At 28.4% G+C, this 26642-nt stretch overlaps 1 protein-coding gene and 2 long non-coding RNA genes across 3 annotated transcripts; 2 read left to right on the top strand and 1 right to left on the bottom strand.

The window, feature by feature from the left end:
* The first annotated feature begins 3932 nt into the window (after positions 1 to 3932).
* Positions 3933 to 4806, top strand: LOC104801427. The gene is made up of 2 exons (XR_769886.1): positions 3933 to 4237; positions 4340 to 4806. It is a non-coding gene; the product is annotated as an uncharacterized LOC104801427 (long non-coding RNA).
* Positions 4807 to 10833: 6027 nt separating this feature from the next.
* On the bottom strand, positions 10834 to 11626 carry LOC104801426. Its single transcript, XR_769885.2, has 4 exons — positions 11572 to 11626; positions 11143 to 11241; positions 11020 to 11054; positions 10834 to 10931 (listed from the first exon to the last, which is right to left on the bottom strand). It is a non-coding gene; the product is annotated as an uncharacterized LOC104801426 (long non-coding RNA).
* Positions 11627 to 23946: 12320 nt separating this feature from the next.
* On the top strand, positions 23947 to 25404 carry LOC104801424. The gene is given in 2 exon segments (XM_010524697.2): positions 23947 to 24874; positions 24877 to 25404. Coding segments are annotated over 2 exon segments (1128 nt in total). The 5' UTR covers positions 23947 to 24219; the 3' UTR covers positions 25350 to 25404.
* Positions 25405 to 26642: the final 1238 nt, after the last annotated feature.

Raw genomic sequence — 26642 nt, 5'->3', positions numbered from 1 at the left:
ATATTTAATTTATTTTATACAAAATTTATTTAAAAAAATGATGTAAACATTATATTTTTATCATATATTAATGATGATGTGATTTAATAATCTTAAAAACCAAAAATAAAAAATAATCAAATGATGAAATTTATGGCGCACTTATTTTTAATTTCATGCGGTGTGTCTTTCTCTTTTAATTCTTACTTTTTTGTAAAGTAATGAAAGTTTTGTGAAAGCTTCATGTTTAGTAACTATGTCACAGTCAATTATTTGATACTTTGAGTTGGGAATTGGTTTTCTCATTATACAGGTTCAAAGATCAATGGAAAATCAATACCCAAAAATAGCTTAATTGTGCAAACAAGTGAAGAAGTTTAAATAACAGGTTTTTTCACATTGCATGTACAATATATTGACAGAGATTTTATAAATATTATTTTTTAAATAGTTATAAGAGATTTTATAAATATTATTTTTATTCTAGACATGAATAAAATTATCGATGATCTCTTTTTCCGTCTCCGTATATATTGAAATATTTTTTAGTACATAAACAATATTACTGAATAATAAAAATTTCAAGTTTCAAAAAAATGTTACATAAATAATAAAAATTCATATTTAATAGAAAATTGATAATATTCTGGAAATAAAAATTCATCGTGAAGTTTTATCTATACAAATTTTAATTTTAAAAAATTAGAAAACACATCACTTAGAAAGTTTTTAAATTTAGATGAAATACATAAAAACCAAAATCTTTAACAAAAAATTATAAAGATTTGTTTCCTTTTAAAAGAAATTCAAATGTCCACGGGAAATTAGATTAATCAAACAAAAAAATTATAAAAAATAAATAGAGAATCATATAGATAAAATTTTTGGTAATTAGACAAATTTATTTATAAATTCTATATATGATTTATTTTTAAGTTTATTATTATTATTATTATAAAAAACTAACAAAAGTATTCCATAACATTTACAAAAATAAAAAAATAAATGATGGAATATATTTTTCGTTAGTGATTTTAAAATTCTATCATCCAACAACTTATATACGTTGGCGGATGATAAATTTTGTATTTGTTCTATAGAAAATTCTAGATATATTTATACCATGACATGCTATAGTTGCCCAAAAAATAATATCTACCAGATTTTTCAAATTACCAAAGATAATTAAAAAACATATCATTGGATTTAAAAATTGGTATATATTTATAGTTGTAGATTTTTTGGAGTTTTGGTAACAATTATTATCTACAATTAAAGATATTGACGGTGTTTTCTATACAACATTAACCCAAATCCATAAGTTAGACTTAAAGAGATATCAAATTGAATTATATTTTATGGGCATTTGCACAAGTTTATTGTATAGATTGGCCAGAGCAAGAGATATAGATAGGAAAGAATGCATAACTGACAGACTTATAGCCCAAACTTACTACTTTTCAGCAAACTGTAACAGTGAATTCAAGGAGAATATAGCCCAAGCCACGGAAAAAAATTGAAAAAATTCATCAAAAAGTGTATTTAAAAACTGGTTAAATACCTAATAAAAATGTATCTTGAAATGAGTCTCACATCGTGAGAAAGAGAAGGATCAAATACAATTGCAAAGATCAATCTCTTACGCCTAAAGAACAAGTCTTCTCAAAAGGAATGAGTCTATGAACACAAATTGAGAAAAGAATGGAGGAATAAAAAAGATAATCTACCTTCATGTCATTTTTATTAAAGAGATTAATTTTGTTCTTAAAGAAAAAAAATATGAAAAAACATTAACAAGGTGAGTTTTCAATTTTGTTTTCTTTTTGTATTTACATGGCATGATTTTCGTATATTATATTATAGATATTACAGAATCCAATGTTATAAAAAATAAAAAATTATAAGTGTCACATTAGTGATTTATATTTTTATATCATTTATATAAATTTAACCAAATTTAAAACAAATATGTTATTATATTATAAAGGGAAAATCGTAAAAAAAAATACTGAACGTTTTCAATTTTGACAAAAAATACCAAACTTTATTTTTTTTCAAATAAACATTAAACTTTTTAAACGAATCTAAAAAACACTAAACTTTTTAAGTGATCCAAAAAATACATAAACTTTTCTCCGATTATAAAAAACACTGAACTTTTTAGTGATCCAAAAAAATACATGAATTTTTTTCGATTGTAAAAAAAAATAAGAAACATAATCTGATGTGTTTGCATCTCATTGTGTCACGTCAGTCATTTTGTTTATTTTGACAATCGTTGAAGAGTTAAGTGTTTATTTCACCAAACTTAAAAATTTTAATGTTTATTTGATGAAATAAAAATTCAATATTTTTTTGTCAAAATTTGAAAGTCCAGTGTTTTTTTAGGATTTTTCCTATTATAAATATATATTTAAAGAATATCATACAATCATAAATATGTTATTGATTAACCATGCACTTCACCGTAAAAAACATATAAACTTATATTGACAAATCGTATTCAACGTATATATAAAAATAATTTTATAATATAATAATACAATAATATCTATATTTTCTATTTTTTAAAATCTTTATATATATATATATATTATTTTTGTTATATTCATATCAACATTTTTTCATAACAAAAGAATAAATCATTTATATTAACCATAAAAAAGAATCAACCGCGCATCGCGCAGGTCTCACCTAGTAATAATAATAAAAATAGATTCAATTTTATTGAGGAAAGGAAAATCAAGAAATTTATTATTGGCTTTTTTTTTAGTTTAATAATTAGAGGGTCATATGATTATCATATATTTTTGTTTTCTCGTAGGGGCCTAGAGATAATGTCTCTTTGTCATATAAACGGAAAGAAAATTTTGAAATCATGGAGAATCAAATCCTCACAAATTATTTTTTTTTAAAAAAGCATATATTCACACCAAAACATATAAATAAACAAATATTTAAAGAAACAAAACAAGGAATGGAAACTAATTTTTAGTTTTTAATATTATTAATTCATTTATCAAATTATAATGATATTAAAATTTTACGCAAACACATTAATTACGAAACGCGGCATAAATAACCCCGAAATTACGCTTCAATGCCATCCCCCAAATCCCTCATCTCTCGGCCCAAAAACCGACACAGCTTCTTCATCATCATCTCCATCTTCTTCTTCCCATCTCTCTCCTTCAGAGCCCAACACTCTCTCTCTCGAATCGAAAATGGAGCCATGGGCTGACGACCTCGCCGACGATTTGCAGAGCGTGAGTTTCACGTCTACCGGCACCACCGTCAACCGGAGTACCAGCTCCGGCTCTCGTTCCTCCTCCTCCGCCGCCGGAATCACGCCGGCCACTTCAGCTCACAGCTCATTCTCCTCCTCGAAACTCCCTCTGTCTCTCCGGTCGTCTCTCTCGCTCTCTGATCTCCGGTTCTGCCTCCGCCTCGGCTCCAGCGAGGGTCAGTCAGTATTCTCTTCTATCTCTTCCAGGTCTTTTCTTCTAATGAGTTCGTCATCCTCCTCCATTGAAGTAGCATGGTCATCGGTAGCTTCATTTTTTGGAGAATTCATGGGGATCGTAGATCTGCTCAATTGTTATTTATTACTTTACCCTTTTAATTATTTTATTTGGTGCGGCACAAAATTGACGTGACACGTGGTGCCGGAAAACGTGAATCAGTTCGAGTTTGCAGCGGAATTTTGGAGAAAACGGGAGATTGATTTTTTCAGATAAAGCATCCATATATTTATCGACACCAGCGCTTAAAAAATAAGTATTTTTCTCTTCTCTTTAATTTCAAGAAATTATGTATATAATTTTGGGTAGATTTTATCTCAAGCAGAAGACGTTTAGGGTTTGAGTTTGAGTGGGGTTTGGATTTTATAATTTTTTTTTTTAAAAAAAAAACTAGTACTTATCTAAAACGATCGACCAAAAAAAAAACCCTAGCTCTCATCCATTATTCTCCTGCTATATATATATATATAAAATCCTCGAAACCATGGATCCAAAACAAAACCCTAGCTCCTCAATCTCATTCATTCTCCTAACGTTTTATTTCAATTAAAAAGGTAAGCATCTTTCTTTTCGATCTCTTTTCAAGAAAAACAGAGGTTTTCTCGAGTAAGCTTTTCTCTCAAGAGTAGTTTTTTTTAAATTGGATCTATTTTGTATAGAGCAAACACAAAACAAAGAAAAGAAACCGGAGCAATGGACGATAAACCCCGAACTCTTCTAAATACTCTCTTCTGGTGGTGAGTACGTAGAGTATGTAATTATATTCGTCTTTTTTTTCATATTATATATATATATATATATATGTATGTAATATGTCGTCCATCGATCGATGATTGCAGGCTTGAAACAGATGTGTATTGCATTGTCATGCACGTGCTGCTGGTGGTAGCCTATGTGTCATCGGCGTGCTTTATAGTAATGCATGGGCTGCTGACGACAGACGAGGCACGTTTCGATTTCATCAAGAATTGCATCTTTGCCTCGTGTATGTACCTTTTTGCCATCTCGGTGGAAGCCGTGACGATATGGGGCAGATGGCCCTTTGATGCGTCGTTTGCACATCCCTTGTTCGGTTGCACGGCCCACTTCGCTGCCTTCGTCTACCTCGTCCCCAACTTCGATTATATCTCTCCAACCGCTGCTTCGGTTTTGTATATCCTCGTTTGGGCATACTTTGTACCATGTCTTTTCATCTCTTTTTTTTTTGTCCTTTCCACTGCTCTTGCTTTGGATGCTCATGAAAATCCCACGGGAGCGGTTTGATGTAAGAGGATATTGTTGGAGTGTTAATTTTCCTAGTTTTTCATTGGTTAGAAACGTGTGTTTGTGTTCATAGAATTTTACAATCTGTTTTACGAGCAATAACTCACAAGTAAGTCTAGGACATTCTCTTCCAAGGGACATTAGCATGGCGTACTCCTCCTGTTCGAACCGGGGTATTTATAAAATATAATAAAAAGTGTTAGTTATCTTTTATTACAATTATCATTTTATCTCATATATATTATATATTTATATAGGAAAAATAAAAATCATCTTCCAAAAACTTACATATAAACAGACGTAGTGTGAAATTTATAAAAATTATGATGAAATATATGTGTATATATGTATAAATATGTATGTATATATGTATATGTATATATATTTATCTTTTACGCATAATTTTAAAGGAAAAATATGTTTTTCCTGTAAAACCGTCTCGATTATTTTTGGTTTAAATGTTTCAACTTAAATTTAAAATTTTATATACCAAAAATTTTAATTATTTTTTAACAATAAACTATATAAAAATGATTAAATTTATCAAGATTAGCTAAATAATAATTTAGATAAATATTTTACAGATGAGAATACATAAATCTACATATAGTTCTAAATTCGATTTTGTATAGTTTTATAACTATATATTCACATTATAATAATAAAGTATCTGATTAAACAATTTAAATATATTATTTGAAATAAACAATTCTTATTCAAAAATATTGTAACTTTTCAAAAATATAAATATAAACAACTCTCTCGTAAAACAATTATTTATAACTTTAAATTATAAATTATTGTTACTTTTAATTGTTTATATTTATATTTTTTTTAAAAGCTCAACACAGTATTATTAAAACATCTCTATTTTACTGTCTTACTATAATTTTTATTTAATTCAACTTATATCTAGATTTTATTTGTTATCTTTTTTTATTTCTCTGAATAACATTATCAAACGAACATTTTTGGTTGAGTAATGTTTAGAATAATCATCTTTATTATATTTAGTCCACTTATAACACCTTTTATTATTTGGTCTTCCCCTATTTAATTCTAAGAAATATACTCCATTCATTTTTTGGGTATCTTCTAACTTGGTGTTAAAATATTTTGCATTTACCATCAATTTCTCTGCTACAACTCTCCTGTAAACGACATTAACATTTAACAATTTCCGACATTTGATTACAACGTTTAAGTCTATTGTTATTCATGGATCTATAAACCGACAACGTTTAAGTGGCTTCAAAGATATGTTGCGTGAAGGAGCAATTTATGTTCTAACTGATTTTGACGTTGTTAGAGCTAACGAGTTTTTTAAGCTAACTGATTTCAAGTTATCTATTCGATTCACCGAACGGACTAATATTTTAGAAGTTGATGATACCACTATTAAGATACCTAAAGAGATCTTTAGGTTCTGAGATTATGATAAACTGACGGCCTTGGCTAACAAAAATGAAGAATTACCAGGTGCATTGACATAACATCTTAACGATCTATTTTTTTCTCATATTTTATTAAATTATTTATTAAATGTTACTAACTTTTCGATTTTTCTCTCCTTATCAAAGATGTCATTGGTCGCGTCCGAAGTATCAGAGATACTCACAATGAACATTCGTTAACTAAGCAAAGAGTTGTTATCGACTTACATATGGCAAGGTATATAAATATTTCCAATGTTGTACCTTTCAATATTTAAAAATTCTTCAAATAAGTGTTACATTTGTTTTTTACATTTTTTTGTATTTCTATTTTTTTTATTTAATTGTTGTTTAGTGCCAAAGACATTCGGGTGACTGCATGAGACACGAAAGCAGATGATAAATTAGAGAATACATACATACAACCAAAAGTCATTTTGGTGACCAATATCAATCCTAAATTTGTTGGAGGTAATATTTCATAATGTGCGAATTATTTCTCATATGTTGTTTTAAAATTGGAATTTTTTTTTGTTATTATAAAAGTTTGTTAATTGCATGTCTCATACCAACGGATATATCTATTTATACACATGAATCTTTTTTTTTATCCCCGTGCAATCACTAGCATCTTGATATTAACGTTAAATAGAAATCACATATTTTAGGTATTATATTTTATTATTAATAAAACAACCGAAGACATGAACACCATAAGAAAAATATATATTCCTTTTTAGTTAAAATTTCTTAAATGTATTTTTTTTATGTAGGGTCATTATATCTCAACATCACGTCAGCTTCCAGATTTTTTTTGACGATGAAGTCGACGCGAACAAAACATTTATCATGTATATCTTATAAATTATTATATATATGATGCTTATCAATATGTTATGATCATATATCGTACTATTTGCCCATAGGTTTAAAGACAACATCGATGTAACATTAAAAACTGAGGAATTGGTTTATACGGTTATAAAAATGGAGAGTGTTTCTATATCAGAATTGTGTAATTTTATCACCATGTCAAAAATTCAGGTATGTTGCGTTTCAATAGCCTTAAAACACGTTAAACGGTTTGTTTACAACTTATATAACATGTATTAATCAACTTAAAATATGTCCGTTCAATTTTGATTATTGTAATCAGCATCCAAACTTCATCATAAAATCATTTTTTTTAATATTTTTTAGGATGCAAATTTTTTATGCAAAGCTACAATTACTGATGTTTTGACTAAAAATTGTTGGACCTACATTGATTGCGGTAAGTGTTCTAGAAAACTAGCAAAAGCGTCAACATCATTGGTTTGCAACTATTGCCATGACACAAATGCAGTTGGAGTGCTTAGGTATTTTTATTGTGTGTTATAATTACATTTTTTTTATGAATGGCTTTGGAGTTTTAGTCGTGTACTATTTTTGGTTTTGCAAGATTTCGTGCTGAGTTAGTTTTTTAAGCAACATGCAGAAAAATTAAAATATACAATAAACGAGGGAGTTGTATTCCTTACCATACATTTCAAGATTCTACCAAATAAAATTAGATACAAATTAACGGATAATAATTTTCGTATTTGTTTTACGAAATATACTACTGTTAAAAATATGAACTTGGAGCTTGGAACATAGAAATTCGAATGCTGCAAAATATCCAGCACGATAACAACCCAAAATATATGGCAACCTATAGAATATTATATTGCATATATAATAGTTTCGTTAAAATTAAGGATTAGAAAATGTCAATGTGAAACTTTTAAAATGATACATAACAGAAAAATGTTGTAAACCACCAAAGATGATATATAACTTAAACAAAAAAAAATTATATATAACTCACATGCATCAAAAAGCCAATAAAACTTCAAAGTTTGCAATATGTTCTTCCTCCTTGGAGGCCTCGTCGAACATCCATTTCTCCTCCTCTTTTGGTTTTCTTCCCTTGTTGAATGAGTCGGTTATTGTTGACAACATAACTCTGCTTGTTGCTAAAACGTTTGCCTCTTTTTCATATGATGTATCTTCTAATTAAATCAGAATTGAATCTGAATTAAACAAACGTAAAAACTGAAGTTCTGGAAAAAAAAAACAGAACTCTAAAACTGACTGAAGTTCTACAATAAACATCTCTCTCTCAATACACACTTGTCTGAAAATCTGAAATTCTCAAAACCAATTCTATAAAACTCTCACACGTTTATTAAACTTCATAAACCATAACTATCTTTAATAGCAATAACTACACACATACATGACTGAAACATTAAATAAAACAGCAAAATAAAAGAAATGAGCTTCAAACCACACTCATACAATCTATTTTATAGAATAAACATTATCTACTTATACAATCTATTATGGAATAATTTTCAATAAATCTTGAAACACAAAAAACATATAAATGAAAATATATAAATATAATTTTTAAAAATAAAAAATTGTAAAATTGATTATTTTATTGAATCAAAATTATTATATTTTTTTAAAATTAGTTATCCAAAAACAAAACAAAAAGTTAAAATAAAAATATATATGATCATATGTATATGCACACACTTTCTGTATATATATATATGAAGTATGGTAGAACTACATATAGTTAGGCAATTATTGGGAAAAAAAAAAGACAACAATTTCCAATCAACTTTAATTTTAATATTTTTCTTTTATATTAGAGATAAATAAGAAATTTCTTTTATATTAGATAACTTGTGTGTCTAATATAATGGTTAGAAACATATCTATTTTTATATTCCATGTAATATAAATGTGAGATGAAATCTCATCGGAATAACATTTTGAGCTCCTCGAGTCCAGCAGATGAGTTTTTTTATCGATTAGAGCTCCAACGATCATTCGTTGCTTTCTTGCTTGAATCTGTTGCATCCTCTCCACCGTATCATGTATTCATCATCATCCATCAGTCACCATCATTCAGTCGATCAAATGAGATTAGTGGTGCTATTACAACCTTAACGATGAATCGTCGGACGTGAACTGTTTGTTTCTTGCCGATACAATGAACTCTCATTATCGCTAGCTCTTCAACTTCCAGATTCCACCATGGATCCTGCAGTTTCGGTCATCATCATCACTATCACCGTCACCATCATCATTATCGAGAGGTGTTTTTGATTATGTGTGACCTTACCATGAAGAAGACGTTTGAAGCTACGGTTAGACGCCTCCTACTTTTAGAAACATCAAAAGAAGTTGATGCAAACACAACAATAGAAAAAGACAATTGTCATGTGTTAATGTCGGATTCAAATTTCAGTATATAAATACTTTTAACTTACTCTTTTTCTCTCGCCTTCGTTGAATTCCTTCAAGACCTCCTCGCTTGCTTTCGGTGCAAGATTCTCGTCGAATCTGAGAAACCCTACGGGTTGTTTAATCTTTTTTACTCATTAAATATGAGCACATGTTTTGGAAACAAATTAAAATTCTTTATCACTCTAACGTTATATTACAAATTCTTTTACAGTATAATAAAGATGAATTTTTTTATTTTGTTATTTTATACTAAGATAAAATCATCAAAACAATAAATAAGTTTTAAATATAAATGTAATGAAACAAAAATAAAAGAAAAGAATATAATGTGCAGAGGATTAGAAAATGTATGTACCAAATATTGAGATGAAAGCTGAATTATACATCGGGGGAACGGCTTTACAAATGTTGCTTCAAGTGATCAGCTCTCCTGAAACTAACACCACATTCTTGACAAGTGTTTTGTCGACCGGATCCCCTTTCACATGCTTCATAAGCAATATTATCCTCTTCCTCGGGCATTTTCATCTTGGAAAAGAGTAAAAAAAATATAATCAATAAATGTTAGATAATGTAGTACCCCAAAAACGATCATCGGATTGTCATTGCTGGATCAAGTTTTCGCCAATAACATTTAAAAATATTGTTGTTGTCAACCCAATAAAAGCCACGATAACCATGGAAACAGCTTTGGTCATATTCCATAAGACCGGAAAAGGAAAACATACATGTGGTGCAGCAGATATATGAAGATACAAAGGCTTTTCACCATCAGACGGTGCATTTGGTAGACGGTACTTGCCCCTACAAATAAAATTCTTTATCACTCTAACGTTATATTACAAATTCTTTTACAGTATAATAAAGATGAATTTTTTTATTTTGTTATTTTATACTAAGATAAAATCATCAAAACAATAAATAAGTTTTAAATATAAATGTAATGAAACAAAAATAAAAGAAAAGAATATAATGTGCAGAGGATTAGAAAATGTATGTACCAAATATTGAGATGAAAGCTGAATTATACATCGGGGGAACGGCTTTACAAATGTTGCTTCAAGTGATCAGCTCTCCTGAAACTAACACCACATTCTTGACAAGTGTTTTGTCGACCGGATCCCCTTTCACATGCTTCATAAGCAATATTATCCTCTTCCTCGGGCATTTTCATCTTGGAAAAGAGTAAAAAAAATATAATCAATAAATGTTAGATAATGTAGTACCCCAAAAACGATCATCGGATTGTCATTGCTGGATCAAGTTTTCGCCAATAACATTTAAAAATATTGTTGTTGTCAACCCAATAAAAGCCACGATAACCATGGAAACAGCTTTGGTCATATTCCATAAGACCGGAAAAGGAAAACATACATGTGATGCTGCAGATATATGAAGATACAAAGGCTTTTCACCATCAGACGGTGCATTTGGTAGACGGTACTTGCCCCTACAAAATCAACCAGGAAATTCATCAATGAAATCCAGAAAAGATAACAGTAAAAGTATCTTCTCCATTGCTTAAATGGCAGACAAACCTAGTAATCACCACAGCACCAGTGGACTTTTGAATCTGCAAGATGAAGAAAATAGATGCTATAAAATACAGAAAAAAAATGACTACCTTCCAGATATATACATACATGTGTGTGTATACTTACTTCTTCCTGAGTCTGGCGCTTGGTAAGCTTGTGCCTAATAGAAGCCTCAGCATCATTGATTACAATCTCTCGTGCTATTGTTAACTCTTCATGCTTAGGCTGGACGGATAAGAAAAGAAATGAATCTGGTTTAGTAAATATATATATGATTGAAATAAAGCTTGTACATAAAGCCGGCAGCAGCTTTGGACTCTATTGGAACCTGAGAATCTCAATGCGGAACAGTTGAACAAACTAATGGCAAAATGAAAATAACGACCAGAGAATGATAAGGGCATTTACTTTTTTGCTATACGATTTCAAGAACATAGCAGCTCGCAGCTCATTAAAGAACCCAATAGTTCACTGGATATATCATCTATCTCAAATGCATAAAGTTACAGCTAATGTAACAAAAAAGGTTGACCCTAAAAGTGCAAGAACTGTTACTTGATTTAGTTTCGCCACTGCTGCAGTTTGTTGAGGCGCAGAAAGCGTTTGCAACACGCATTTTCGAGTATTATGATGTGTAGGTCATGAATATTTTAATTGCACAATAAAAGTTATGGAAGGTGATGTGGCATTATCACAGCAATGAATAGATCAAATGACCAATAAAAATTGAGATAATGGATGATGTGGATTCTAGGTGGCTTCACCACAATCCTTTAAACATCTTTATTAATATATACTAGGTAATAACCCGCGCGCATCGCGCAGACTTTCTTTTTATCCTAATTTAGTTTATCTGATCCGTCATAATCCGCTATAAATTATTTGATTTTATGATGAAGGAGATGACTTAGTTTTTCATTTATGATATATCTTTCATAGTCTGATTTTTTATCTAGATACAAACTTGTGTGCATCGCGCGGACAACTATATATATCTAAATTTTAAATAATTTTATTATTATATTTAAAGTTTAATATAATATATTTGTTTTTGAATATAATTTATATAGTTAAATCAAAATGATAGATTTTTTTAAGTGTCGAGATGGGATAATACCTTTTTTACGGACATGATCATGAAGAATGTACATGTTTATATTTTTATAGGTTATACTATAGAACTATTTTTTGGAATATAAAATATCGAAATAAGGTGTTGAATAATTTTACGATTCGATAAAATAGATTCGATTCGATCAACTTGACATTCTAAATCTATATATTATGTTTTTGCAAACTAAGATTTGGTCATGTTTATACTTAAAAAATCTAAACTAAGATTATATTATATCATAATAATATTAGTTACACAACCCTTATGAAATTAATTCACTTTTAATTTAAATTTAAATATATATGACTTAGAGACTCATTTAGTTATTCATACTTGACACATCTATAAGGTCTCATAAACTATCAATAATATGAGTTATAACCTCAAATAAAGTGATATTTACCTGAAAATATATGTATAAATTTTAATTAATTTTATTATTAGTTTTTAAATTAAATATAATATTTTTTAAAAATTATAATTTATATTATTAAACCAAAATTAAAAATTTTGTGAAAGTGTAGGGATAACGTGATGATGTTTTTGTTTAGAGTATTTATATTTTATGGGTTATAGTATAGAATTCATTATTGAAATTTGGAATATCAAAGTAATGTTTTGAAAAAAAAAAATTATGATTCGATAAAAGATTTATCTTTTTGGCAATTTGAGTGTTATTTTAAAAAATTGACTATAGCAAGTTTGAAAAATATAATTTTAAACAAAAATATAAATTTAATTAGTATTAATAATACAATAATAATGTATTCAATTTAATAAACAATTCACAATAAAATATTGGTATGATGCTAAAATAATATAATCTCATTTATATTTAAATTTATAGATATTTATTTAATTCAATCAAATTCATAAAACATTATATGAGTCTTTTATTTGTTTTATTACATTTTAAGTCATTATATTTTTTTACAAACTAATATTTAGCCATTTTTTATCCTAAAAATTAAACACGTAGAGAGATTTAATGTACTCTTATCTGACCAACTAATGACTATACCTTATTTGTGTATTATATACATTTTATCATAATAATATTGATTTAGCAATCTTATGAATTCGACCCAATTATACTTTAAATAAATCTGAGTTTAAGATCATTTAGTTGTATCATTTCATCCAATTTGATCTATTTTGTTATATTTGTTTTTTTTTTTTTATCATTTTTATCATCCCAATTTGGTTTATCTGATACTACATGATCCGCTCTAAACTTTTCGATTATATGATTGACGAATTAATTTAGTTTTTCATACATATCTATCATCATAATGTAAATTATCCATCATATGAGTTAGGGACTAAAAATGATATTTACCGGACCCAAACTCTGATACTACTCAACCGAGCTGATATTCATTTGGAGCACGCATTTCAAGATTTGATCTAATAAATCTCTAAAAGGCCTTTAAATCAAAATTCCAATGACACCTAAGAGACTCATACCCCACCAAACTAATTGTCCATATTATCTCTTATCAAAATCTTAATAATTTCTACGATTTTTGTTAGTTCCGTTTCAAATTTATTCCACGACTTTTCAACTTAGTACATTGAAATTTTTATATTTTACGTGTTTATATTTTATGGATTGTAATATATAATTAATGATTAAAATATTGAAGTTAGAGTAATGTTTTGATAAATTTTATGACTTGACAGTAAACTGGCATTTGGCAAATGGAGTAGTACCTAAAAAATGATTTTTTAGACCCGAAAGTTTGAAAAGTATAGTTTCAAATAATAATATAAATTTAGTTATTGTAGCAATATAATAACAATGTATTTAATTTAATAAACATTTCACAATAAAATATTGTTATAATATTAAATATATATAATCTCATTAATATTTCAATAAACTCACAACGTATGTATTTATTTTGGTTTATGTCTGAATTTTTAGTCGATCTTTTTTTTTGTCATCTTGAAAATACTAATGTCAAACTATAAGATTACATTCTAAATTGAATATCTCATAGTTAGAAGATTTTTAATCAAAACTATATAGATATATTACTCTGAATAAACCATATAATTATCTATTTAAAACATCAATTAATAATATGTAAAGGTAAATATGTTCTATGACATTTTTCTGTTCAAAGACACCGTATCTTAAAATTTTATAATTCCAAAGTAGATTCAATATATTTATTATAAAATTATGTTGTATCATTTCATAAACTGATCTCAAATACCAGCACAACATATTTATTATAACAAATTATTTTATATATAAAAAGATTTGTATCTTCCTAAAATCTCAAAGGAAGAATCAAAACACAATATTTTTTAACTTTTTTTTGCAAGATCATGCATTTAGTAAAAAAAAAATAGAAACTCCATGGAAAAAGAGAAAAATGAACTAAGAGATAAGATTAAGAGATAAGACGTAAATTAATGCATTTGGATTTTTCAAGAATTTTAGATTAAAGATGATATTAGATTAAATATGTCACCTTTATAAGAGATCTACTAATGAATAAATGATCTGAAAAGACCAGTAATAAAATTCCGAATAAATTATGATAATGACAAAGAGAAACTTCTACTAATTAAATTTTGACAAAAATGGACAATTTCTGGATTAACAAAAAGCTAAACAATATAAATTGAATATCATAACTTGATTCTAGTGATGTTGGAACTATTGGATATCCATACAATCTATATTTTTAAAACCCGGAGTCAGCATTTCTTATTGAAATACCCATTTTAACAATATAAGAAAAAACGTATTTTTTATGTGTATATGTTTGTGGTGACTTGTTATCCAACTTCAACGCTATTGAGATCGTGTTCAAAGAACCAGATATGACCCAAATCTAATACAATCTAAACTGGTAAACATCAGTGACAAATGATCATTATATACCTTGTGAATATTTCAAATAATTGATAGATAAATATAGAGATACATTGAACATGAAATAGTGTCAAAACTAATACATTTTTAATTAAGACATTTAATAACACAAACGAATAATAAAAATGAGTGTAATTAATTAGAAACATTTAGAATAATAATTGAGGGAGCATATAGATATGAAAAGTGGCATTCTTCGGTTTAAACGGTAGTTTTATATATAAGATATTAAACATTAATCATAACAACATAGAAAAATACTTCCAAAAGAAATTGGTACAAATGAAATCACGTCTCTTCTTCCCTTTGAATCATCGTTGCCTTACTCTAAAATAATCTTTCCCTCCATTATCTTTTTGGGCTCGTAAAAATCCGTGTAGTGTCATACATTAAACAGAGAAAGCGGAAGAAAAAGAGAATAAATACCATGGTCCAACATAGTGAAGTATCGTTACATGATGAAAAAAATAAAGATTAAATTGATAGAACACCGAGAGTACATTATCACCATTTTATACTTATAGAATTTTTTAAATTGAAGTAATTAATATTCAATCAATTTAAAACTCAGTTTAACTAAATTATCATTTCCAAAGAACTAAAGCAACGATGAAATAATTTATTAATGAAAGAAGACTTTAAATCATCTTAAAGATTTAGTACATTCAACATGAAATAATATTTAAATAAATACATTTTAAAATATTGAACATGGAGAATAAAATAGTAGGAATTAGTGTAATTAAGAAAATTAAGAAATAATTGAGTAGATATATCTAGGTAGGATGTGTGTTATTTTAACGAAACTATGCCGACATCTCATTTTACTATTAGAAAAATTATAATCGTGAAACAATAAAGATAAGATTAATTTTATCATTGTACATCTAACAATTTTAGATTTAAAAGTGAGACTGTAACCCCATTGCCTTTTAAGTGCGTTCGTGGTTTATACTTATTAATGAATCATATATTGTATTTTTTGATGATCAATGTTTAATATGTTTGAAAATGATATATTCCTATGGCAGTTAATAAACAAATTTCGATATAGTGGTCAACCTCTTTTGCAAATATGTAAACAAACAGTCCAGTTATTTAATGTCATATAAATCATATTAAACCCTATTTGTTAAACTAAATAAAAAACAATTTCTTATAAGAAAATCCTCACATTTTAGTATAAATCAAATTAAACCTCTTTTGAAAATTAATTTGTTTTTTTTATCCAATCAAATTCTGCATCTGGGTAGTCTCTATCACTGTTAGATTTTTTTTAGAAATTATTAGAAATGATCATTTTTAATATTTATTATTACATATATAATATCTTGGGAATTTTAAGATTTATCTTTTAACATAAAATTTTAAAAGTTTTTCTGTCCATAATTTTAGATGTTTTGGTTTCGATAGATTTTAAAAGATTTTAAGATTTAATACATCAATTATTGTCATATAAAAAGATATATCCAAAACACTAACCATATCCGAAATCATTTGATTCTATTTTTAAAATTAACCAAAAATATCGAAATGCTATTTTGAAAACTATTTCATGGACAAACTAATAAACAAACAACCAATACTGCGTACAATATTTATAAAAATTATATATTGATTTTTTATTTCAAAATATACTAATATATAAAAAGATGTTTAAATGTTCAAAATAATATATATTTTCTTATTTTGATTATATATTTTATATTATATATATTATCAATAATAAAACTATCATAACATATGAAATAAATATAACTTTTACTAAGCGAGTATATTTAATTGATCGTTTTTTGTTGATTCAATGTAACATATGTAAATTAGATCTTATTTATTCTACTTAAAATTGTAATCCTTCAACTGATAGAAAAGTATTTTTAGGCTTATTTATAATACTGTATTATTTATTCGTATCTTTTTTTCCCCAAAGTAATTGTTTGATAGAAACTTATAAAGACCGATAAATAATAATAATAATTAAAATTCTTCACAATAGCTAACTGCATCATATTATATGTATATATATGTATGCAGTAACATGTATCTATAGAGTAATTTTATTTACAGCTTACAAACCATTTCATACGTTACCATTCTAAAATTTCAATAATACACCAATTAATTCTTTTGAATTGTTCGTGCCACTAAAAAAAATAATCAGTATGTATATTTCATAGATATATATATATACACTAAAATCATAGAATATGATATTATTATATAAAAAATGAAATTGATAAAGTTATCCTTTGTAATCTACATCAAACAATCCGAAAATAACAAAAAAAGATAACATACTCTCATATCCAGCTTGACATCCATTTTTTGAATAAGACTACTACCAAGCGTTTGTACCTATAAAAAAAAATAAAACAATGAAAGATTGTGTGTTTTGTTGATAACAGTCGTCAATTTATAGATAACTTAAAAAATTAATACATTTAACTTACAATAAATGATAAGATATTAAAATTCATTCTATACATTTAACTGGTAGAAAATAATAACTGATTACAATTGAATCGAATTTAAAGTAATTGAATCAGATTTAAATTAATTGAATCTACAAATTAATTGAATCGATCGACAATCGTGATCGATGCTTGTGATAGTGATTTAAGATAATGACCTTGCCAAAAGTCAAATGTTATAGACGTAGATTTTTTTAAAGTCTATATGATTTTCGTTTCAACTAAAAAAAATTAATAAATAAATATATTTAAATAAGAGTCATGGTATATTTCTGTATCACGCAATTTTTAGACAAATATATTGTCTTTGTGAATGCATGAAGAATTAATGAGTAACTTTTGATATTATCTATAAAAGAGAATTTATTATTAAATTTGTAACCTTAAATATTCTGATAACTGGACACGTGTCAACCACCGTAGAGTGAAACTTTACTTTTCTGATAATAATAATAATAATAATAATAATAATAATAATAATTAATAAATTCAACGTTACAAAATAAAATAAAATTAATGAATGTAAATTTAATTGAAATTTTTTCCTGCCACGTGTCACTCCCTCCTTCAACAACTATACTTTTATATATACTAGTTATTAACCCGCGCGCATCGCGCAGATTATAAATATATATAAATTTTTAAAAAAATATTATTGGTTTTAAAATTAAATATATTATATTTTAAAATTTATAATTGATATCTTTAAATCAAAGTGATAAATAATTTTTAAAATATCCAGATAACGATATTCTTTTTTCGAAAAGTGAATGTGAATAACATCTATATTTATATTTTTATGTGCTATAATATAAAATTAAGGGTTAAAAAAACAATACTGGTCCTACAATTTATTTTATTTTTCAAATTATATTTTATATTAGTGTATGATTTTTTTAAAAACTAAGATTTTATCATTTTTATACTAAAAAAATTTAAAACTAATATTATATCATATTTATACGTTATGTATATTTTATCACAATAATATTAGTTCAATAACCGTATAAAATGAATTCATTTCTAATTTAAATATATATGAGTTGTACCCTTATTTAATTAGGTCTTTTTCCTTAGTTCCATTTGTATTTTGTTAAATATATGTATGTATGTATATATGTATGTATGTATGTATGTATGTATGTATGTATGTATGTATGTATGTATGTATGTATGTATGTATGTATGTGTATATATATTTATATAATTGCATATATTTACATATGTATATGTATGTATGTATATATCTATTAATGTGTCTATGTATATATGTGTGTGTGAAAATATATATTCATAGGTAGTTGTAGTTCAGTCGGGATAAACATTACTTTTGGTTAGATTTTTAATTAAAAGTACTCTAATTATTAAAAAATATTGTTTATTTTTTTCTAATTATAAAAGTACACTTTGCAAACTATTAATATTAGTGATTTATAATTTGTATCAATATCATTATTATTGTTAGTATTTATTTACTTCTATTTCAATAAAAAATAATGATATTTGACATAGAATATACAAAATAATTATAGAAAAGGAATAAACATATGTCAGGGATAAAGACGTAAGTAAAAGTTTATCTTTCGAATAACGATTTAAATTTCATAGTTGAATAATGTTACATGACCATGATATGACCTAGAAATATGATATAAAAATAATGTATGATATACATTTTTAAGATAAAACATAATATATAGAATAATAAATAAATAAATAAATTCAAATTTTGAAAGAAAAAAAATATTTTTGATTTAAAACGTATAAACCAAATTTAATTGAAATTCTAAAAATTAAATGGAACTAATTTAAACTATATTAATATTCATTATAAAATTAATAGATAAAATTAACATCAATCTTGCAAATTAAAGTAGGAAAGGTGATGGAGAAGAAATGGAGAGATTGATCAAGTGTGGGAGAGTAGAAACGACTCGGTTGAACGTAGCCAAAGGAGACTTCGGTCATGCAGATCGACCATGTAAGAGTGAGAGCATGTGGACACAAAGTAGATGAGCTCAAACCAGGGGTTCTAGCCAATATGAAATGGGTTAGTTAGAGAGAAACACATGGTATGCCCGTAATCACTAATCAGGACAGTTGTTTTAGTTAGCGTGACCTAGTAGTGTCATCGTACATATTCTCTTTTGTTTTTTTATGACTTTGCATATTTCAAGATAGGAAAATAAAAAAAGCTTTGCCAGCTTCTAGAACTCGATCTGGTGCCGGTACTAAGAGAAGTCGGACATGAAGTACCTTAAATCGTATACTATTAGAGCTACCAACAAAGTTGTCTGAAGTATTCACATATTGTATTTGAGTTTTTTTTTTAAATATTTTTGAATTAAATGATATATTTGTTTAGATTTATATATTTATTTTACATGTTTTTGAGTTGAAGTGTTAATATATATATATATATATATATATATATGAATTCCCATTTACATAAATTTTTTATAGTTATTTTTGTATTTAAATTTATATTAGAGGTTTGGATTTAGAACTTTAGAAATTTATTATATAACTTTTGTTTTGTTTTTTCTATGTTATATATTTGATTCACTTTCTAAAATTTTATTTATTTATATTTACATGATATATTCCCTTAAAAAGTTACTAACTACCATTTTAGATATCATTTTCTACAATTAAAAAAATAGACAACTGAAAAAACGTCAATTTCTTTTTCTCATTGTTAATATTACATAGATAATCAAATTTTATATATAAAATAGAGGTTGACGTTTCAGTATTATATCTCATAATCGAACCACACAGAACCGAAATGCACCGTTTCCCGAACCTTCGAAATTTCTGAGTTCGTATTTTTTTAGAAAACCGAATTTTTTAAAACCGAACCAAACCAAAATTTTCAAAAATCCAAAAAACCAAAAAATTGTTAGGAAAATTTAAATTTGTTTTAATAAAAATCAAACCAACCGAAACAGAAACTGAACCAAACTGAATATAAAATAATAATTGAAGACATATAATTGTAAAATCGAATGAATCGAACCAAACAATTTCTAAATCAAACCCAATCCGAATGTCGAACATCCCTAAAAAATAAGTTATAAACCAAAATTAAATACCTAACTTTATCACTAAAATGTATGTAGACGTGTGTTTATATAATCATCAAACATTTTCTATACAATCAAGATTTGTTTTTTATTGTTGGGCTCGTTTTGTAATGATGTCAAAGAGGACAAATAATTTTTTTTTTGTTTCACAATATTCATTTGGTTTTGAAATACGAAAATCTTCTCCTTTGTTATTTGAGGCAATGGGACCTATCGATAAAATTCATCAGGTGCTTGTAATATTAAAATTCCCTTGGTCATTAAGCTGTGACCTATAGATAATATTACTTTTTTATTATGTGATCTCATTCTATAGTATAAACACAAATAATACACATAATACTTCGATTTCTATGGATTTTTCATTTTTTTTTAGATGAATGTGATTGTATTACTTCCAAAAACCGTGTTTTTTTAGATGAATTTATTTCTTCGATATAATACGGGGTTTTTTATCACGATTATATGAAAGGAACATACCCATTTCGCTAACTTCAATTTAGTACTGTTTGGTCCAATTTACTTCGATTTCATTACGTGGTTGAATAGTACATGTTTTTTTTACTCTAATAAAGTTGTATCTGAAACTTCAGCCCGACTAATCTAGACCCGACCCGGGTCGCACACGTAGCTATGGTGGATGAATCTCCCAACAGCAGTGTCTGCATACACCAAGATTCGAACTCGAGACCTACTTAAGCGAGTCCAAGTCACATACCACTTGGATTCGATCTTTGGGTTCTGTTTAGTCCGACTTTATTATTTAATCCAAACTGTAATGACCCGAGGCCGCTACGAATTGTCGAAACTGCCCTCACACAGCAACCCGAGACCTTTCAGCGTGTTTTGTCCTCACTCGCACGCATACCGAGACACTTCCCAGTAGGTCACCCATCCTGAGATTGCTCCAGAGCCAACACGCTTAACTTTGGAGTTCTCTCGGGATAGTCAACCAAAAAGGTAGGTGCACCTTGTTGCTATGAGTAGCTCAACTAATTCTTTTATGTTATCTTAGACTGTATAGTCCCATACCTACACAGCCCTCGGATCTCTCTCATTCCGGTGTGTTCGATTCATCCCTGTACCCCCTACCCAGAAGCTCGTCAAGAGCCGCCCCTTGTCCGTGCCTCTGCACCGGCAATCACTCCCCGCCCTCCTACGGTACTCTGGGTTGTCACACAAACTATATTCAATCAAATGAAAATTTAAAAAAATAAATAAAAGGCACTTATTTGAAAGAGAAAAATATTTCAAGCCCCTGATGAATTTTAACAATAGGCCTCATTCACTTTAAATTTCGGTAAATTAGAAAACATTAAAAAAAAACAGAGAACCACATCAGATTACAGAAGAAGAAGAAAGACAATTTTGAGATTCTTGTGAGATTCACGTTTTCAAGGCGCTTCCACTCCCCCACTTCAAGAGAAACAACATGGTATTGGGCTTTTCTAAAATAACATCGCTTATATTTCAATCATATGTAGTCTTACATTTGTGACGACTCAACAGAAAAAATGTAAAAAAGTGAATACGGTTGATCAGCCTAAACTATTTTGATAGATATATTAATTAAAAAAATGTATATATAGGATATAAAAAAGGACACGGATTATTTTCCTATAAAAGAATATGTTAGAAGTATATTAATAATTCAATATATTTAACTTTTTTTATGAAATATATATGTTTAATTTATTAGAATAAATAAATGTTTAATTTAATACAATAAATCAAGTAAAAATATAAATCAATGTAAGTTAATGTACTATACATTCATATATAAGGTATATCGTTTTTGGTAGTTGAATTGAAATTAACCAGGTTACATGAAAATACTATATTCTTTAGAAACTTTAGTTAAGTTATATTCCTTGGAAAAATTTAGAAATTAACAAATGCAAAACAAATTAATGTAGATTAAAATGAATGTACTAAGAAGGAAAAAAAACATGGACATGGATCAATTTCATCTTCCCGTGTCATCGTCGCAGTAACGTACGACATCATCTTAGACTTTTCATAGTCACCACGATTAGATAGACTGCAAGCAAGAGACCTCTACATGACAAAAAGAAAAAATTACTGTCAGATGTGAGAACATATAGGGTTTTATGTCATGTCCTTCACAAAAATTAATTTATAAAAAAGACATTCCTATGAAATTTCAAAATATAAAAAAAAAAAAAATACTAAGTGCATAATCAAAGATTTATATACCATAATCTTGGGTCATTTATGTTGATGGGATCAACAACCGTTACTAAAATGGCATACTAAAGAATGACATTGTATGAGAGAACATAATAATGACCAGAATAGAAAAAAGATTTAGATGTTTGCAAGTTAGTTTGTGGGTTACACAAACTGTTGTCGAGGAACATGCCTTTATATAGACGAAAAATAACATTGAATAACGTAAGAACATGTATAGTGAAAATGAATGCTATTATGAAAATTAGAGACATTGAATACAATGAATAGAAGAATTAGCGTAATCAGAAAAATTAGAGAAATTAATGAAGCGATAGATATAACCAAAATAAAAAATTGTATATATAGGATATAAGAAAAATAAGGCATATATAACATAAGAGTATTAATTCTATACATTTAACTTTTCTTATGAAATATATATATTTAACTTAAAATAATAAATAAAGTTACATTAAAATTAATTATATCTAGTTATTACATACGTGAACATCTTCATTGTATCATTATCCCATTGTATGTATGCAGTAAATCTGTATGTATGTAATAAATCTTTAAATTAATATAAATTATTGTAAAGAAAATTATTTTCTATACGTGTTTATATTCAAAGGTATATAATTAATGAGTCTTAAATTGTTTGAAAAACCTTTTATATTCTAACTAATGAGATACGTGTCATGCCCATGTTAATCTAACTGTACTTTTATACATATGATAAGATAGATTTGTTTTTGGAACATTTAATTACTTTTCCCAAAATAAAATTATCCCAAACAGTAACTATTATACATGCATATATTTTATGTGTGTATATGTATGCATGTATCTTCGCCTCGTTCCACGCAAGAGGATCATGTTGGTGGTGTGTGTCACGCCATTTCTGGTTATATAAAATCGAAACACATCATTCTCTTCCAAATTTCATACTTTGAGTTTTAAATATATATTTTTTATACTCTCGTATTTTTATGGGATTTTTATTGATGGATATGGAGATTAGATTTATCAAATACAAAAGACAAACATATTTTAAGATAAATAAGGGTGCGTAGAATTGCTAATTACGTTAATTAAAATAGTGTTGTTATATATATATAATAACATATCAATCCCTTTCATTCATTAAAAAAACATTTTTTTTTTCAAATATCACCGATTACATTAAAATCGCAATTAAAACATTTTTTTAAATAGCAATATGACACGTAATCCATAGGAAAGAGAAGATACGAGGTTCTTAACACATGGGCCCAGGCCCAAATGATTAGGAAAGAGGCCCAATAATAGACGGGGCTCACAGAATCCTCCTCCAACAATGGTGGCTTATCCTTAAAGTCCCAACCTTTCTGAGTTCCTGTCCTTTTTGCCACTCTCTTCGCAAATGGAATGGAATTTCGAAACATCATCTCTCCGATTTTGTAAGAAAATATGAATTTGTTCTGTAATTCAATCGATACCCTTTTTCTAAAACCCCTTCTTCCCCACAAAAATCACTTCCTTTCCATATCCTCCGATGCACCGGCGACTCTCCGAAACCCTAATTTCGCCTCCGCCGCACGAACCCGGCGATGTCAGATCAAAGCGTGCTTCTCCTCCGCGTCGTCGTCGGAGATCGACATGGTGAGGAACAAGGAAGGAGTCTTCACTCCCAAGGAGAAAAAGGTCGTCGTCCTGTGGGACCTCGACAATAAGCCGCCACGTGGCCCTCCGTTCGCCGCCGCGACAGAGCTCCGGCGAGTCGCCGAGAAACTCGGTCGGGTCGTGGAGATCTCCGCCTACGCGAACCGTCACGCCTTCACCCCCCTGCCGCAGTGGGTGGTGGAGGAGCGGCGGGAGAGGAAGCAGCTCGATATCCTCGAGCGCAAAGGCGTCGTCAGATCGCCGGATCCGTACATCTGCGGCGTCTGTGGCCGGAAATGCAAGACGAACCTCGACTTGAAGAAGCATTTCCGGCAACTCCACGAGCGGGAGAGGCAGAAGAAGATGAATCGGATGAAATCTCTGAAGGGGAAGAAGCGGCGACAGTACAAGGAACGGTACATAAACGGGAACGACAAGTACAACGAAGCGGCGGAGAGTCTTACATTTAAATAAGTAAGGTGGAGGACAAGCCACAGGCGGCGGATTGGGCTCTGAAGAGGCAGATGCAGCACTCGATGACACGTGGCATCGACTGGTTGGTTCTGGTCTCCGACGACAGCGACTTCTCCGACATGCTTAGGAAAGCCCGAGAGGCGAATCTCGGGACGGTGGTTATCGGCGACGGGGGAAGAGCCCTTGGTCGTATCGCGGATTTGTGGGTCCCGTGGAACGGAGTGGAGAGCGGGGAGATAACGGAGGCTGATTTGGTTCCGAGTGATCGGAGAATCTTCGACGGCGACGGAGATGGAGATTCCGGCGATGGGTTGTTTTCGATTTCGTATTACGATGATGGGTTTGGAGAATTGGAGAGCGACGGGTTTGGGAGTTTTAGGGTTTCGGCGTTTTCAGAGGATGAATGGATGGAGGATGAAGACGATTACATGTTGAGTGATGATGATGATGATGATGATTTATAGTTGTTATTTTGTTTCTTAAAATTGAAATCGATTTGTGTAAGCACATCGATGTTACATTCTTGTAGCCTTTGTTTAATTAAACCAGATATATACTATCAATCTATATAATCTTATTTTTTGAAAATCTACATATAAAACAAAAAGAAAAAATCCATAAAAATTTTTGAATTTGTAAAATGGTTTAAAATAAATTTATAAATTTTTTGCCCTAACAAATTTATTTATAAATTTATAAAACATGTTATTATAATTTTTAAATTTATAAAACATATCATCATAATTCTCAATTTATATATTAATCAATATCGTTAAATTTTTTTGTAATACGGAATAACAAGTTTGGAAATTATAATTACACATTTCACAAATTCGAAAATAAATTTATCTAAAAAAAAGTTAAAAAATTTGTTTTAAGTATTTTTTCTGATTTTAGTCTAAAATAAATGACAACATATAGTCGTTTTGGGATTCAGTTTGGTATTTACTTCATTTGGTTCCAAAATGGATTATTCGGTTGTACAATAATTTTACTAAATTAGAATCGAATTGGTTTGTTTTGGTTTATTCGAAAAATGGTTTATTCGATTTTACAAAAGTCATAATTTAATTTTTATCAAATGATAAATATTATTGAATTTGTTTCAAATCAATTTAGATTTGGTTCCGATTTGAAACTGAATTCTTGAACCAAAATGCTCATCGTTGTAACAAACCAAATATTAGTTTTGGTCCTGGTATTTTTTTTTTATCTTTACCAACATTATAGATGAAAGTTGAATATCTTATTGACGGAAAATCGACTATTTTTTTATCAACGATGAAAAAGTAAATTCATACCATTCAACGAAACAAGAATTCCTAAACTGATTCTATTTCTTTGATACACAATAGGGGTGGACGATCGGTTCGGATCGGGTTATTCGGATTCGGTTATTTCGGGTTCGGATTGTTCGGGTTTGTAATATTCATATCCAATCGGATATATAATCTTAATCGGTTCGGTTCGGGTTTGGTTCGAGTTTTTTCGGGTTCGGTTCGGGTTTATCCAAACAAATAAGATGAGATATCAATCAATTTTGTGTAAGGAGCAATGCCATCATTTGGTTCATCATCATATATGAAATTCATATCCATATCAATATCTTCCACACTACTTGACTGATCCATATACTTGGGAAAAGATGCTAGTGAAAGATGTCCAACACGTCCTTTCAAGTCATAAACGAAACAATAGATTCAATTACCACAAACAACCAATCCATGCAGAAGTACTAGTCCTAAAGGACTTCCATG

Source organism: Tarenaya hassleriana, unplaced genomic scaffold, assembly GCF_000463585.1.
Source record: "Tarenaya hassleriana unplaced genomic scaffold, ASM46358v1 Cleome7, whole genome shotgun sequence".
In the NCBI taxonomy this organism is placed as follows: domain Eukaryota; kingdom Viridiplantae; phylum Streptophyta; class Magnoliopsida; order Brassicales; family Cleomaceae; genus Tarenaya; species Tarenaya hassleriana.
Note: the sequence above shows the minus strand (reverse complement) of the source record. Positions and strands in the feature narration are given on the sequence as shown.